This window comes from Gigantopelta aegis, chromosome 3 (genome assembly GCF_016097555.1).
Source record: "Gigantopelta aegis isolate Gae_Host chromosome 3, Gae_host_genome, whole genome shotgun sequence".
NCBI classification, from domain to species: domain Eukaryota; kingdom Metazoa; phylum Mollusca; class Gastropoda; order Neomphalida; family Peltospiridae; genus Gigantopelta; species Gigantopelta aegis.
In genome coordinates this window covers 89,122,994-89,139,370 of record NC_054701.1, presented here as the reverse complement: position 1 = coordinate 89,139,370, position 16,377 = coordinate 89,122,994, and the positions used below count along the sequence as shown (strand labels likewise).

Genomic DNA, 16,377 nt, shown 5'->3' with positions numbered 1-16,377 from the left:
CTCACTCTGGGTGGGAGCCGGTACCAGGCTGCGAACCCAGTACCTACCAGCCTTATGTCCAATGGCTTAACCACAACACCAGCAAGGCCTGTTATACTCATCCAACTTGAAGCTGGTAAATGTAGGTTAACAACCTAATACCAGCTCCCACAAACAATAGTTTTTTACAGACTAAATGAGGATGGTTTAAGCTTTGACCACTATTTACTCTGACATCATTCTCATAAACTACTGACCAGATAGCTGGGGTGATGGTCCAAGACAGGGTTGATGAACCCTAACAGGACATGAGCATAAAAATCAATATAAAATTAATGAATGTGGTCAATTCAGTTCAATGTTGTATGTAAGGCCATTAGCCCATATATACAAATATAAATGTATTGAATGAATAAATAAAGGAATGAATGAATGAAGGAAGGAATAAATAAGTTCTATAGGATCAGTCCTCCACCTATTGGCCATTATTTTGTAACCATGCAGCATAGTAGTTTTTGTCTTTGGTTAGGTGCATATTAACAGAGCCCTTGCTGGTAAGTGTTTTTTTAAAGACTATATTGCCATATGCTTGATACTTAATCACTTCTGATTAAACCATGTGCTGAGGTGTAATTGAAAACATTGAGTTGTGATTGAAACCACTGAGTTTTGATTAAAAACAGTGAGTTGCCGTTTATCAAAGTTAAATATTTTGTCCTTATATACTCCCACTTCTAGTGGTGATTCTTGTAGACTAATAACATGAGTCACACAAACCAGTCTGTAGTAAGATATGTGCAGTCCAAGTCGAAATAAAGATGGTGGTCAAGTTTCTGTGTTGAAATCATTCATGGATGGATGGGTGGATGGATGAATGGATGGATGAATGGATGAATGGATGGAACAAAATTCCATTTAGATTGCACACTTAACATTTCAGTTTCTGCTAGAAGTTCAGAGCGAATTCAGCGTGAATTACCACGTCACAACTGGTTGGAGAAGAAGATAAACAAACTACAAGAATCAACATCGCCACAAAGAAGTACCGACTCATCTCCGGATATAGTTCCTGATGAGCAGAACAGTTCATCAAGCAAGGAGAAAGTAGAGATCAGTCATTCCCTCAATTCTTCTCCTGACCATCACAGCCCAGTATCTAAATCACGGCACAAACGGCGGTCAAGAAGTAAAGCCAAGTCTAGTAAAAGTAAAGTTGCTAAATTAAATGCTGAACAAAACAACAATCAAAGCGAGGAACACCCAAGTGAAAAGAATGGACTAGGAGAGGTAGCTGTTCATTCCAGTGATGCAGAAAACAAACTGGACAATTTATTTGCAAGCACAACACTTGACATAGAAAACCCCCTACAAATAGACATTCCAGCAGACTCTGCTACCTCACAGTTGCCTCCCTTGAATGAAGACCCTGACAGTGCTAGCAAAGATAGAGACGATGTTCTTGTGATGCAAGAAAGTACAGTTGAAAATGCCAAGGACAGAGAGCTCTCTCCTGACAGACTACCTGCTTCTATTGCTGGGAATGATGAAGATGATGATGAGGACTCTTTATCTAACTGTAGGCCAGTAGATCGTGGTTCTCAAGAACCTTCAGATTCTGGTAGTCCAAGGGAAGTGGACAATAACAAGACAGATGATAATCACAGGTTAGTTCAGTTTTAATACATATTTTTCTATGGTTGATAACAGGATATTTTGGTACCATCTGTTGTGACATATCGAGATATTGGAAGAGGTTTTTTTTACAGCTTGCTAACCAGTAATAATATTGGTCTAAATGAAACACCATCATGACTTGCAAAACATGCAAATTGATTTGACATAATTTAAAGAGAGATTCAATTTTAAATTTGTAATGAAATGTTATTCATACACATAATTTGTCCATGATGCTTTCATTATTAAAACAGTGGAAAACTTTCAGTACAAAATTTCATTTAGAATATTTTTTATTATTTCGATGAATGCACAAGGAGATGAAATGGTAAAGGAATATTTGACATTTCTTGTGTATGTCAAAATAAAGGTGTCGTAATTTCCTGTTAATAACTCTAAAGTTCTTTGACATGAATAGCAGATGATCAATACTGCCATACTTAATCTGTTTATGTTGTTTGGATCTGTACAGTATACAGAAGGGATTACATATACATATAGATATTTGCTGTTCAACTAAATTTGGTTCATAGGTGCATGACCCCAGCAGAAAATTAAAACTTTTACCAGGGATCCACAATTACTTTATTGAAAACTGTGGTCTGAGATTTATTCAGGTTTTATAGGGTACCAATCATCAGCTTCTTCCTAAAAGCAAATGATCCTGAAAATTCCCAATTTACCTACTTTAAATTCCAAATCAATAATATTCTTTAAATCTATCCATAAATTCAATGGCCTGAAAAACTTTGTAATTATGACTAACTTCACACTAATTTTCCCAATTTGATCAACCATGGGAGTCTGGCAAGAAAGCTTTGATAAATCCTTTGTGGTATGTGTTGTCCTGTCTATGGGAAAACACATTTAAAAGGCATCCTGCAGTTAAAATCACTGGCTCATCAAAATGAGGGTTATAAGCATTTGGCTTTTACATTACATATTACTTCTGACTTCTTGCTTAAATTAGGGCTGGGACGTAGCACAGTGGCAAAGCACTCGCTTGATGCATGGTCAGTTTGAGATTGATCTCTGTCAGTGGGCCCATTGGGCTATTTGTCGTTCCAGCCAGTGCACCACGACTGGTATATAAAAGGCTGTGGTATGTGCTATCCTGTCTTTGGGATGGAGCATATAAAAGATCCCATGCTACTAATGGAAAAATGTAGCTGGTTTCCTCTCTAAGACATCCAACAGCCAATGATTAATAAATCAGTGTGCTCTAGTGGTGTCGTTAAACAAAACAAACTTCTTCTTTTTGCTTAAATTATAATTTGTGGCACATACACATTGTATTTTATGTTTTTGGTCATCATGGTGTTAGATATAAGTCCACTCTACTTCATACACCTTTTATGAGAAACAAAAAAGCTATGGACCTTTAAATCTAGTGTCAATGACTTTCAGCTATAGATAAGAATAGTCTATGATGTTAAAGTGCATTTAGTTTTTCACACTGATTATAAAACCTGAGTGGTGGTTTTCTTGTAAACAAAATGGTGGCATCTTAGATTTACATTTTGGGTCACTGAGCAAACACATTGCTAAGGTTATATACCAGCCTTAACTGTTGATGGTCCAAACGAAGATACCTACATGGTCAAACCAAACATAGCACACCATCTTGGAAAGGCAGCCTAGATGGCAGCTCGGAGTTGCATGCCCAGGACATTTGTGCTTGAACTTTAGTTTAAACAGCTAGAAAGTAAATCACATCATCAGCTCTATGTTGGACAGTATTATTATGTTACTATTTATTCTCGTTTTGGCTCCTGCTGTCACCCATGAGCAAGAATATATTTGTAAATTTTATTTCTCATCTGTGAAACCAGCACTCATTGGTACAAAGAGGTGGGACATAGCCAGACCTGTCAACCCTCCCGGATTCCGCGGGAGTCTCCCGGTATTTGATCAAATCTCCTTTCTCCTGTGCGGGAGACAGTTTCTCCTTTTAAATGACATTTTTGTAAGTATAAAAAAAAATCGATCCTCTTTTGTCAAAATAACAGAAGGGAAGTAACTCTGCCTTTTTTTCTCATTCGGCAAATGTCGACTACTTTCGGCTTCTGAGAATGTAACAGGCCGAATTGTCCCGACTGTTTAACCTTTGCCGAAGTGAAAATTGTGGGATAGCCTATTTATATTGTTAAAAAAGCACATGGAGTTTATAAAATGACATGTAATTATAATGTTTGTTGTCATCGTAATGGCTACAATGCGTGTTGCCGCTAATTCAACAGGCTGTGTATTGACATTCAGTGTTGCCATATAAAAAAAAAAAACTATCCAATTTAGTTCTAATAACACCTCTGAATTGTAAAATGTCTTCCCACTGGATTACATAATGCAACTATGACGAATCTGAACTGCCAGACTCCGAGTTGACAGCGATACACACGATGCATGTTAAAATCACATGTCACAGCAAGACAACGAAAAGACCAATTAGCTGTATAAACATACTTGTGTCAGTTAATTTTGTATGTTTGTGCAGTAAAATGTTGGTTATAAGGGTACACTTCAAGAAATTATTTTTTGTACAATTAAAAAATGTTGTGTTTGACATTGACATAAAGTTACTCACGGAAATGGGTATAATTCCGGTATATTTTACACGATGTCCGTAATGAGGTTTTACTTATGATTAATGAAAATACAATGTTTATTGCATCATTATAATGATTTTAAATAAGTACCACGCCACCGTTCCTCATTATAGTAAAAACTGAATATTAATTTATAAGATTTATATAAATTTGTCTTTGGTACTTAGGTACACTAACCACAAATGATAATGTAACGCAACCTGTAAGGCTGTAAGTGTAATACCGTAAATGTACTAATTAAATTTTGTATTTCTTGTTCATGTTCTTAACATTTTTGGATAATTTTTTTTTTTTTTTTTTTTTTTTTTTTTAAAGTTTAAATATTATTATGATTTAATACATATTTAAAAAAAAAAAAAAAAAATTAATATTTTTTTATTTTTTTTAATGCCAAGATCTAAGGTTAAGAAGTATATATGACATTATAAAGTATTCATATAACTTATTGTAATAATGTTTTTTTTTAAATCTTGCGATTTTGGGTTAAATTGTGTGAATTTAAAAATCTCCTGCTTTTTGACAAAATCTCCTGCTTTTTCAACACACACCTCCTGCTTTCTCTTGTCTAAAGGTTGACAGGTCTGGACATAGCCCAGTGGTAAAGCACTTGCTTGATGTGCGGTCGGTTTAGGATCGATCCCCTTCAGTGGCCCCATTGGGCTATTTCTCGTTCCAGCCAGTGCTCCATGACTGATGTAGCAAAGGCCATGGTATGTACTATCCTGTCTGTGGGACGGTGCATATAAAAGATCCCTTGCTGTTAATCAATAAGAGTAGCCCATGAATGGGCGACAGTGGGTTTTCTCTCCATATATCTGTGTGGTCCTTAGCAATATGTCTGATGCCATATAACCATAAATAAAATGTGCTGAGTGCATCATTAAATAAACCATTTTCTTCTTCCTTCATTGGTACAGTTTATCAAGTTATTTAGCAGTTATTACAGCTGGCTAACCAAAATTAACTGTTAAAGTTTGTTTGGTTTGACAACACTACTGCATTATTAATCATCAGCTGTTGGATGTCAAACATATTTGGTAATTCTGACATATAGTCTTAGAGAGGAAACCAGGTACATTACTGGCAAGGATCTTTTTTATATGCACTGTTCATTAGACAGGATGATACATACCTGGACCTTTTATATACCAGTCGTGGTGCACTGGCTGGAACGAGAAACAGCCCAATGGGCCCACCGACAGGGATCGATCCTAGACAGCTGGCTAACCAATGCACCATACTAATGGAAAAATTAGTGGGTTTCGTCTGAGATCATGTGTCAAAATTACCAAATGTTTGACATCCAATAGGCTATGAATAATAATCAATGTGATATAGTGGTGTCATTAAACAAAACTAACTTTTAATCATTATTTTGTAAAACATGCAAAATGCTGTCACAGCTTTTAAAGTGAGTTTGCGTTCACTTGCAATATGAATTTGTAAATGAAAAAAAAGAGAAAAAAGTTATTTAAAACTAAATGTACTGATGAAAAGAAATAAGGGCTGACACCAACACCAACAGGAAAGAGAGACTGCAGCAAAACCCTCATCCATAGTGATAGCAAGTTAACTGCCTTACGGTCTGACATTACTGACATTCAGTCTCACATTACTGACATTCAATCTAACACTACTGACATTCAAACTCACAATACTGACATTCAGTATCTCATTACTGACATTCAGTCTCACATTACTGACATTCAATCTGACATTACTGACATTCAATCTCTCATTACTGACATTCAATCTGACATTACTGAAATTCAACCTATCACTACTGAAATTCAACCTCTCACTACTGACATGCAACCTCTCACTACTGACATTCAACCTCTCACTACTGACATGCAACCTCTCACTAATGACATTCAATCTCTCACTACTGACATGCAACCTCTCACTACTGACATTCAATCTCTCACTACTGACATTCAATCTCTCACTACTGACATTCAATCTCTCACTACTGACATGCAACATCTCACTACTGACATTCAACCTCTCACTACTGACATTCAACCACTCACTACTGACATGCAACCTCTCACTAATGACATTTAGCCTCTCACTACTGACATTCAATCTCTCACTACTGACATTCAATCTCTCACTACTGACATGCAACCTCTCACTACTGACATTCAACCTCTCACTACTGACATTCAACCTCTCACTACTGACATGCAACCTCTCACTAATGACATTCAATCTCTCACTACTGACATGCAAACTCTCACTACTGACATGCAACCTCTCACTACTGACATTCAACCTCTCACTACTGACATTCAATCTCTCACTAATGACATGCAATCTCTCACTACTGACATTCAATCTCTCACTAATGACATTCAACCTCTCACTACTGACATGCAACCTCTCACTACTGACATGCAACCTCTCACTACTGACATGCAACCTCTCACTACTGACATTCAACCTCTCACTACTGACATGCAACCTCTCACTACTGACATTCAATCTCTCACTACTGACATTCAGTCTCACATTACTGACATTCATTCTAATACTGACATTCAGTCTCACATTACTGACATTCAAACTCACATTACTGACTTTCAGCCTCACACTACTGAAATTCAACCTGACACTACTGAAATTCAATCTGTCATTACTGACATTCAGTCTCACATTACTGACATTCAATCTCTCATTACCGATATTCAATCTCATATTACTGACATTCAATCTCACATTACTGATATTCAATCTCACATTATTGACATTCAATCTTACATTACTGACATCCAGTCTCACACTACTGACATTCAATCTCTCAGTACTGACATTCAGTCTCACATTACTGACATTGAGTCAAGCATTATATCTGTGTGCTGAATACAGACATTATGACGCTGATAGTGACTGACATGTGGCCAACAATACCATCTTATTCCTTTCTCTCAGTATATTTATTGATTTGGTTTTTACTGAATATACATAATTGTAAATCTGTGTCTTGGTGAATGAAACCAACCAGTGGAGCAATACACAGAATGAATTGTGCAGAGTAATTAACATACATCAACATGCATATTTAGTTCATTGTGAACACCAAGTGGAGCAATACACAGAATGAATTGTGCAGAGTAATTAACATACATCAACATGCATATTTAGTTCATTGTAAACACCAAGTGGAGCAATACACAGAATGAATTGTGCAGAGTAATTAACATACATCAACATGCATATTTAGTTCATTGTGAACACCAAGTGGAGCAATACACAGAATGAATTGTGCAGAGTAAATAACATACATCAACATGCATATTTAGTTCATTGTAAACACCAAGTGGAGCAATACACAAAATGAATTGTGCAGAGTAATTAACATACATCAACATGCATATTTAGTTCATTGTAAACAAACCAGTGGAGCAATACACAGAATGAATTGTGTAGAGTAATTAACATACATCAACATGCATATTTAGTTCATTGTAAACACCAAGTGGAGCAATACACAAAATGAATTGTGCAGAGTAATTAACATACATCAACATGCATATTTAGTTCATTGTAAACAAACCAGTGGAGCAATACACAGAATGAATTGTGCAGAGTAATTAACATACATCAACATGCATATTTAGTTCATTGTGAACACCAAGTGGAGCAATACACAGAATGAATTGTGCAGAGTAATTAACATACATCAACATGCATATTTAGTTCATTGTAAACACCAAGTGGAGCAATACACAAAATGAATTGTGCAGAGTAATTAACATACATCAACATGCATATTTAGTTCATTGTAAACATGCAAACCAGTGGAGCAATACACAGAATGAATTGTGTAGAGTAATTAACATACATCAACATGCATATTTAGTTCATTGTAAACAAACCAGTGGAGCAATACACAGAATGAATTGTGTAGAGTAATTAACATACATCAACATGCATATTTAGTTCATTGTAAACAAACCAGTGGAGCAATACACAGAATGAATTGTGTAGAGTAATTAACATACATCAACATGCATATTTAGTTCATTGTAAACACCAAGTGGAGCAATACACAAAATGAATTGTGCAGAGTAATTAACATACATCAACATGCATATTTAGTTCATTGTAAACAAACCAGTGGAGCAATACACAGAATGAATTGTGCAGAGTAATTAACATACATCAACATGCATATTTAGTTCATTGTGAACACCAAGTGGAGCAATACACAGAATGAATTGTGCAGAGTAATTAACATACATCAACATGCATATTTAGTTCATTGTAAACACCAAGTGGAGCAATACACAAAATGAATTGTGCAGAGTAATTAACATACATCAACATGCATATTTAGTTCATTGTAAACATGCAAACCAGTGGAGCAATACACAGAATGAATTGTGTAGAGTAATTAACATACATCAACATGCATATTTAGTTCATTGTAAACAAACCAGTGGAGCAATACACAGAATGAATTGTGTAGAGTAATTAACATACATCAACATGCATATTTAGTTCATTGTAAACAAACCAGTGGAGCAATACACAGAATGAATTGTGTAGAGTAATTAACATACATCAACATGCATATTTAGTTCATTGTAAACAAACCAGTGGAGCAATACACAGAATGAATTGTGTAGAGTAATTAACATACATCAACATGCATATTTAGTTCATTGTAAACAAACCAGTGGAGCAATACACAGAATGAATTGTGTAGAGTAATTAACATACATCAACATGTATATTTAGTTCATTGTGAACACCAAGTGGTGTTTTTTTTGGTTATTTATAATAAATGCAATCATAAATTCTGGTTATTATCAAATTCCCATTTTTGCTTTCAAAAGCTTTTAACATGAAGATTATTTTATGTGACAAGAAACCTTTTTTCGGTCTTGCTTTTCTTAGATGCATTTTAATTTGTTTATTTCCCTTTATAGCAGTACTTAAAAAGCTGACTATGTGATTGTATAAATATGACTGTGAGCTATTTTGTTGCAGGACAATTGATGGCCATTCCAATAAGCCTATGGACCTCAGCACGAAGAGACAAGGTATTGACAGAACCTTATAGTTTTTAAACACCACTATGTATTGTTCACTGTTAGAGGTATTTTTGATAACTGAAATCAGACATTATTTACATGTAATTATATTTTATTGTTTAGATTATTTATACATCCCAGTGTTTCTGGTCATCCTCATGTTTGTAATACGGCGAAATCCATCTTCCAAAATTTTATAAATGCACATATTTCTCAGTAGTAACAGGGAGATGAGCTCCAGTCTATTTTTAGTGGATATTTCCCCATTTCAGCAACACAGACTCTGGTTGCACTCTGTTGTAACTGTTTAAAACAATATGACTTAAATAATGAAAGTAGTTTTGCCAAAACGTATTTTAGTAATACTGCTGGATACTGCCTAATGTAAGGAACATTGTTTGATGAAAAGTGATACATTGTTGTAATTTGATTTTCAGAAGTATTTATATCTACAAGCAAACAGAAAGTGTATCCCCCTGTTCAGAAGGTTTTGCCTCAAATCCATCAGCCTAGTGAAAGGACTGGTGAAGAGTCTTCTCTATCAAGGGAAGTCACACGGTTGACGGGTTGCAAACTTAATGTTTCTTTTGCACCAGCTGCCTCTGGTTCTGCAACAATTGCTTCAGGTTCTACATCAGTTGAATCTAGTTTTGCACCAATTGTCTCAGGTGAAATCAGTGAAGAAATCCTATCTGGTGACACTTTCAACAATATATCTCGTATTTCTGTCGTTTCGCCAATTAAAGTTACAGAAATGAGACCAACGTACTCTCAGGATCATCCTAATTGTCATCAGTCCAGCAGTATCACTGACAGAGTTCAACTGGAGGCAACACCAACAGAGAAACTGCCTACAACAGCCAGTAACACTGATAATGAAAATGTGCAGGAACACCGTGATATACAGTCTGAAAGAGACAACACACTTTCTCTGCAGGCTGTTGTCACATCTATTTCAGGCATAACAAGTCCCTCAACTTCAGCAAAGTCATTAGTACCAGGGTCTGTGTCTATGATCTCTTCTAAATCTGACACTGTGACTTCTACTCAGACCAAGCTGCCTGCTAATACACCTCTCAGAACCACACAAGGACAAGATGTGGCCAAAAAACAGGCACATGACGGAGCTCTTCCTGTTGATCTGTCAGTTATATGTATTCCTGAACACGAAAAAGACAAGCCATCATCATCGGTATCTGCTGATCCAGGACAACCTGGTTTTAATAAGAAGACATCAGAAGCATTTCCATTTTATTCATCTACAGCAGCTCCTATAAGTTCTTCAGTACAAGACATGTATATGTATAACAAAGAATTTCAGAAACATCTGCTTGAGTTTCGACAGCTTGAAGCTCTGGCAGCTAAGAAAGAACAAGAGAGAAGACATATTTTAAGGCTGTACAAGCAGAAGGCCCATATTCTCAAAGTTATTTCATCTAAGTGCAAGAAGCCGCCAACTGCTGCTGGTACACCTGCTACTCAAACTGATGTCAATCCAGCACTGGTATCTGAAATTGGTATCTCGGCAAAAGATTTGAAAACAACAACTTTACAGAGACCTGAAGAGCCAGCAGGACAGCAAGAGCCACATGGACAACAACAGTTAGATTTGTCCATTAGTTCCACTTCAACATCACGTTCGGTTATTACCAATGATCATGTGCAAGAAATATCCAGTTTACCGAAATCTAAGACTAAATCTTCAGAAAATCTTCCTGCCGAGAAGAGACGGCCTATTGTGCAGCTAATAAATCTTGCAATGTTAGAAGCACGCCAGTCCTATAGGAAGAATCTAAACAATGCTGACCTGAAATCTGATGAAAATAAGATCCCTGCACATCAAAACAAAGTGAAGACTACATACAATATAGAGCAGGCTTGTTCCATACCATATCCAGGAGTGTTGTCCTGCCCATACATTAAGAGATTGTCTCCCATACACGAGCCATCAAATTGGAGGTCTGCCACACAAAGCCTCAATTCACCTCACTCTGCCCATTCACAGCCACCATTCCACATCGCAGGCACTTTAATTATTCCTGCTGAAGAACAGTCCCAAGCAGATGTAGCGAGTGGTAGGAGGAAACTTTCACAAAATACTGAAGGTCTCTCTTTGGCAGCCTCTACAAACCGGCCATCGCGTACATCACCTAAGTCAAATATGATAAAAGGTCCAAAGGAACAGTATCCAAGGAAACCTGAAGCTGCTAAAGATCATAGTAGCCCAGACTCTGGGAAATCCAATCTGCAGGCTCTGTCTCATCAGGCAGCAAGCAGTGGTGTTAGCAACAGAAAGACAGTTCACTCAAATTCACAACAGTCACTTCCACACAATTCCAATTTACTTCTTCATTTGACTAACAAAACGCCTGTTGACTATTTGGTCATGAAAGGGGATGAAAGCAAGACATACCCTGTTGTTGATCTTACAAAGGAAAATGATGTGTGTAGCAAAATGACATTACAGAGTTCCAGTACTTCAGAACCCACTACTTCACGGCCAGATGTAGAATCCCGTGAGCAGGGTGTCCAGCGTGAATTACATGAGGCACTAGCAATACAGAGTTTGCAGAGAGTTGGCCTGGTTGACTCACGAAAGTCTGTAAAAGGTCCATTCACTTCAGTGCCAGATTCATACACATTTCCAGCAGTGAATCATACAACTGGCGAAGGACCTAGCACTACTGTACCATCTTTGATGCCTCTGGCTTCAAATGGAAAACAGCATGTTTCAAATTCATCAAAATCACAAGGAGCATATATTCAAAAGCGGATCAGTCATGTTGGCAATGTTGGTAACATGGTTCCTTTCTCAGAATCTAATTCATTTAATGGTCCAAAGCCTGCTGCTGATCATTATTACCTCAACAATACACCACTGTCACAAACCTATTCTTTGCCTGGAGAAAATGTCAACTACCCACAAAAAGAGCAGCAGTTCTGTCAGGGTAGACAGCAGAAGGAAGTGGTTCATTGGTGTGTTGGCAGAAACCCACACACCTACATGCAGGCACCAGACCCATGTGTGTCTGACTCCCAGCTGCCGATGACTAGCATGCAGAAACAATTCCAGCATCATCAGGTACAGCAACAGACACATTTTATGCAGCAACAGCAGCAGCATCGGCAGCAGTCACCACATCAGCTTGCTGAAGCACAGTGTCGACAGGCCATGGTGGGATTCTACAACCAGCCACCTGGTGTGGGTAGAATGCCTGAAGTCCAACAGTTCCAGGCACCAATGGTCAGAATGCATGGCAGTCAGCAGCCACCCACTGGTATTCCTCCACACCTGATATCTCCACAGGGAAGCGCCATTGTACAGGATTGCAGAGGGCAAGGTCCAGTCTCGGGAAGCAAACAACGAAATCCCTCGGTTTACATGCCGAGCCCACACCAGGCTGCTCCAAGTAGCAGTGGTTCGACTATGCCAGTTCAGAACTCAAAGCAAATGATGGGTGTGGCACAGGTAACTGTCTCTTAATTAGTTGTTTTTTTGTATTTTTTAAAAATGTTTATTGCCCCAGAAAAACAATAGAAAATGTCAGGGTTGGGGCCCCGAATCATTACCATACATAGCAATTATACACAGAATATACCATGGAGCAAGGAGAGAAAGGGAAGGAAGAAAACTGAAATAAGTATTTCCTCCAAACCAGCAACATTGTAAAACAAACAGCCATAGTCTTTTTTCTTAATTAGTTAACTAACTAACTAACTAACTAACTAACTAAACTCTTAATTAGTTTCTTGTATTGGTAGTTACAACTATTTCATGGAAATTGATAAATAACTCTATCAAAAATTCTCATAATACCTCTTCTCAATATGTGTAGGGTCAAATTTATGAAAGGTAATCATCATTTGCTTATTTTATATACAGTCAAACCTGTCTTAGCAGCCACCTGTACTCAGCAGTCACCTGCCTTAAGCATCCACTTTTTTCCTCCCAAATGATTTATATTGTAAATGCACCTGTAATATAAGCGGTAACCTGTCTAACGTGGCCAGCGGCCACCTAAATCGGATCCCAAATTGCTAAAATACCTGTATTAATTAAGCAGCCACAGTAAAGTTTTACTATTATATAAAAGCGGTATTTTAACAACAGCGATAAGGTGCAGCAAATAACCAATCTTCACACCTTCAGGAATCCTAATACCCATTCAGTCCCGACATCTCGACTGTGTATCAGTTAAGAAAGTATGACTCTGGCATGCATCTAATTGCCTCTGGGCAGGCTACACTTGTCATTTGTAGATTCACTTACTATGACAATACACGGCATGAAGTAGGAATTAAATAATTAAATGGAAAAAGAAAACAAACTTGTTGAGAACGGTTAATTTAATACATTTCATTTGCATTATTTCTGAAAGAGACGACATGTCAAAAGTTGATTTATAGTCAACTGTAAAGAACACATCTATTGATTAGCAGTACAGACGGTAAAACAAGAAACAACAACAAATGTTTTAAAGACTATATATGTGGCAACCTGTACTCGGCTGCCACCTGTCTTAAGCGGCCATGTTTATCTACTCCCTTGTGTGACTGCTTAAGACAGGTATATATAACATGCTTGCACATGACTAAATTAAGGTATCTTACCAACCTTGTTTTACATAGCCAAACATACAAAAAGTAGCCTATATGTATGTAAAGTGGAAAATTCTACTAAAAACTAAACAAATAAGTTTACCACTTAGATTTTGAAATATTAGCGCTTTTTTCTTCATTTGGTCCAAAAAGGGAAGCAAATCTAATTGAATCTCAGTATACAGACAAGACACAACCTGCTGCGTATCATTCAGTTGTAGATAATTATGGGAGTTGCCCCAGCCCTTACCTTTAAAACTGCATACTGATAATATTATTTCATTCAGTGATGTACATGTGATGTTCTTGTTGCAACATGCAGTATCAACAGCAGCCGAACAGACCTTGGCCGAGGTGTCCCCCAGTGAACAGCATCAACACGGACCACGTGCAGCACATGTCACAACCACACCGTCTGACCCCGGGCCCACACATGCCGCATGTGCGGCAACAGTCACAGCAGCAGCCTATCATCCAGCCACAGCAGCAGCAGCCTCCTATGCAGCAGCAGCAGCAGCAGCAACAACAACAACAGCTGAACACCAGTCAGTGTGTGGTGTGTGGAGCTCATGCCATCTTTCTCTGCTCGTGTTGTAAACGAGTGTGGTACTGCAGCAAGCCCTGTCAGGTATTTGTTGTTATAGTCATTTATGTGCATAATAGGTATAATAATTTCTCCATAGTCCAAAACACACGAAAGCCGGGTCTGGGTTTGGGTCTGGGTCTGGGTCTGACGAATGTGGCAAAGTCTGTTGTATTTTGACACCTGGGTCTGTATGCTGTTACTAGTTTTCAGTATACATGTATATGAACTGTGTTCATATCTTCAGATATATTTTCTCCTATAAACAACAACAATAATTATGAAAATCCTACTGTTGTTTGTTAAGACAAAAAATTAAAATACTGTTTGGACAGGCTGCAGCTGCCAGTGTGGCAGTGTAAAAATATAGTGATATCATATGTTCTCGTCTGTTGCCAGATCTGTAGTTCATGTCATGCAACACTGACACGGTGTGTTTTGTCACATTCAATTCAGTGTGTTTCATTTTTGACTGGTACCATACTCGCCAGACTGGTACCATACTTGCCAGAGTGTGATGAGTATGACTCTGTCAAAATACAACGCATTATGTTCTATATGTATGGCCAGATCTGTAGTGTGTGCAAGCACACTCACTCTCTAACTAGGATTATATTTTTTAGGAGTGTGATTTCCCCGTTCTCGACATTTGACTCCGTATATCTTTTTACTGTGACTCACTGGTAAAGATGCTTGTTCCAGCTAGTGCACTATGACTGGTGTATCAAAAACCATGGTATATACTATCCTGTCTGTGGGATGGTGCATACAAAGGATCCCTTGCTAGTAATGGAAAAAATGTAGCAGGTTTCCTCTCTATGGCTGTCAAAATGACCATATGTTTGATATCCAATTATGATGATTAATAAATCAATGTGCTCAAGTAGTGTCATTACAAAACCCCCCCAAAAACAAACACTGGTAAAGCAGTCATATGCATTGATATTTGTCAATTTCCAGATTTTGGAGTTGGCAATAAAAGTATACTAATGTAGTAACAAAAGGTGTAATGGTAAAAAAAGAAAACCAATTATCACTTATCACATACATGTGTATATTGAAAATATAATAATATATATTTGAGTAACTATTACTGTGGTAAATGTGTGAAGTGATTGCTGTTTGCGTCATGAGTAGATTTATGTTTTTCAGAATAGTCACTGGACACAACATGCCCCAGACTGCACTTACTCCACAAGAGCCGAAGTGCCGTGACAGACCCTTAGTTCACACAACTTGTAATGTCGTCCCGGACTTGTTGATCATTTTAGGCTGGTGTTTAGGTTCATTTGTTTGCATGAGATTTCATTTCAGCTACATTTTGTACATATGTGGGAGCATGGTCAGCATATTAAAATGTTTTTGGAGCAAGTGGGTAGACAAGACTTAGTGTGTTCATAATTTAGCTAGTGAGTATAGAAAAGAGGGAGGAATTTAAGAGTAAATTGTATTACCCGTAGTGGTGTTTACATTGGCATCATAATTGATCTCCTTTTGGCTTTATTTGAATTTGTTTTGTTTTATTTGGTATACTTTAATTATTTTAATATTTAGTGTATACTATGGACACTAAATACTGTTATGTATAGTTGCCATAATGTTTTACAGTCAATTAATATTGTACTGGACAAATAATTGATACAATCAAGTCCTTTGAAAATTAGTTACATTTTGCAAATGTAGTTTTTGTTATATTTTCATACATAATGGTACTTGAAATTGGAATGCCTTACATTGACTATAGTGTAGATTTTGTAGACATGTATGTAATGTGCACTTGGACATCTAACAATGTGTGTGCCTTACATTGACTATAGTGTAGACTTTGTAGACATGTATGTAATGTGCACTTGGACATCTAACAATGTGTGTGCCTTACATTGACTACAGTGTA

The 16,377-nt window shown here is 37.3% G+C and overlaps 1 protein-coding gene across 2 annotated transcripts in view; it reads left to right on the top strand.

Moving 5' to 3' along the window:
• LOC121369289 overlaps positions 1-15,770 on the top strand; it is a 70,322-nt gene extending 54,552 nt beyond the window's left edge. For both annotated transcript variants that reach the window (XM_041494253.1, XM_041494252.1), the window contains exons 4-8: positions 920-1,643; positions 9,258-9,310; positions 9,739-12,770; positions 14,223-14,528; positions 15,636-15,770. In XM_041494253.1, coding sequence (XP_041350187.1) covers positions 920-1,643; positions 9,258-9,310; positions 9,739-12,770; positions 14,223-14,528; positions 15,636-15,698 — 4,178 coding nt within the window. In that variant the 3' untranslated portion in view covers positions 15,699-15,770. The remainder of the gene's footprint in view (positions 1-919; positions 1,644-9,257; positions 9,311-9,738; positions 12,771-14,222; positions 14,529-15,635) is intronic.
• The last annotated feature ends 607 nt before the right edge of the window (positions 15,771-16,377 follow it).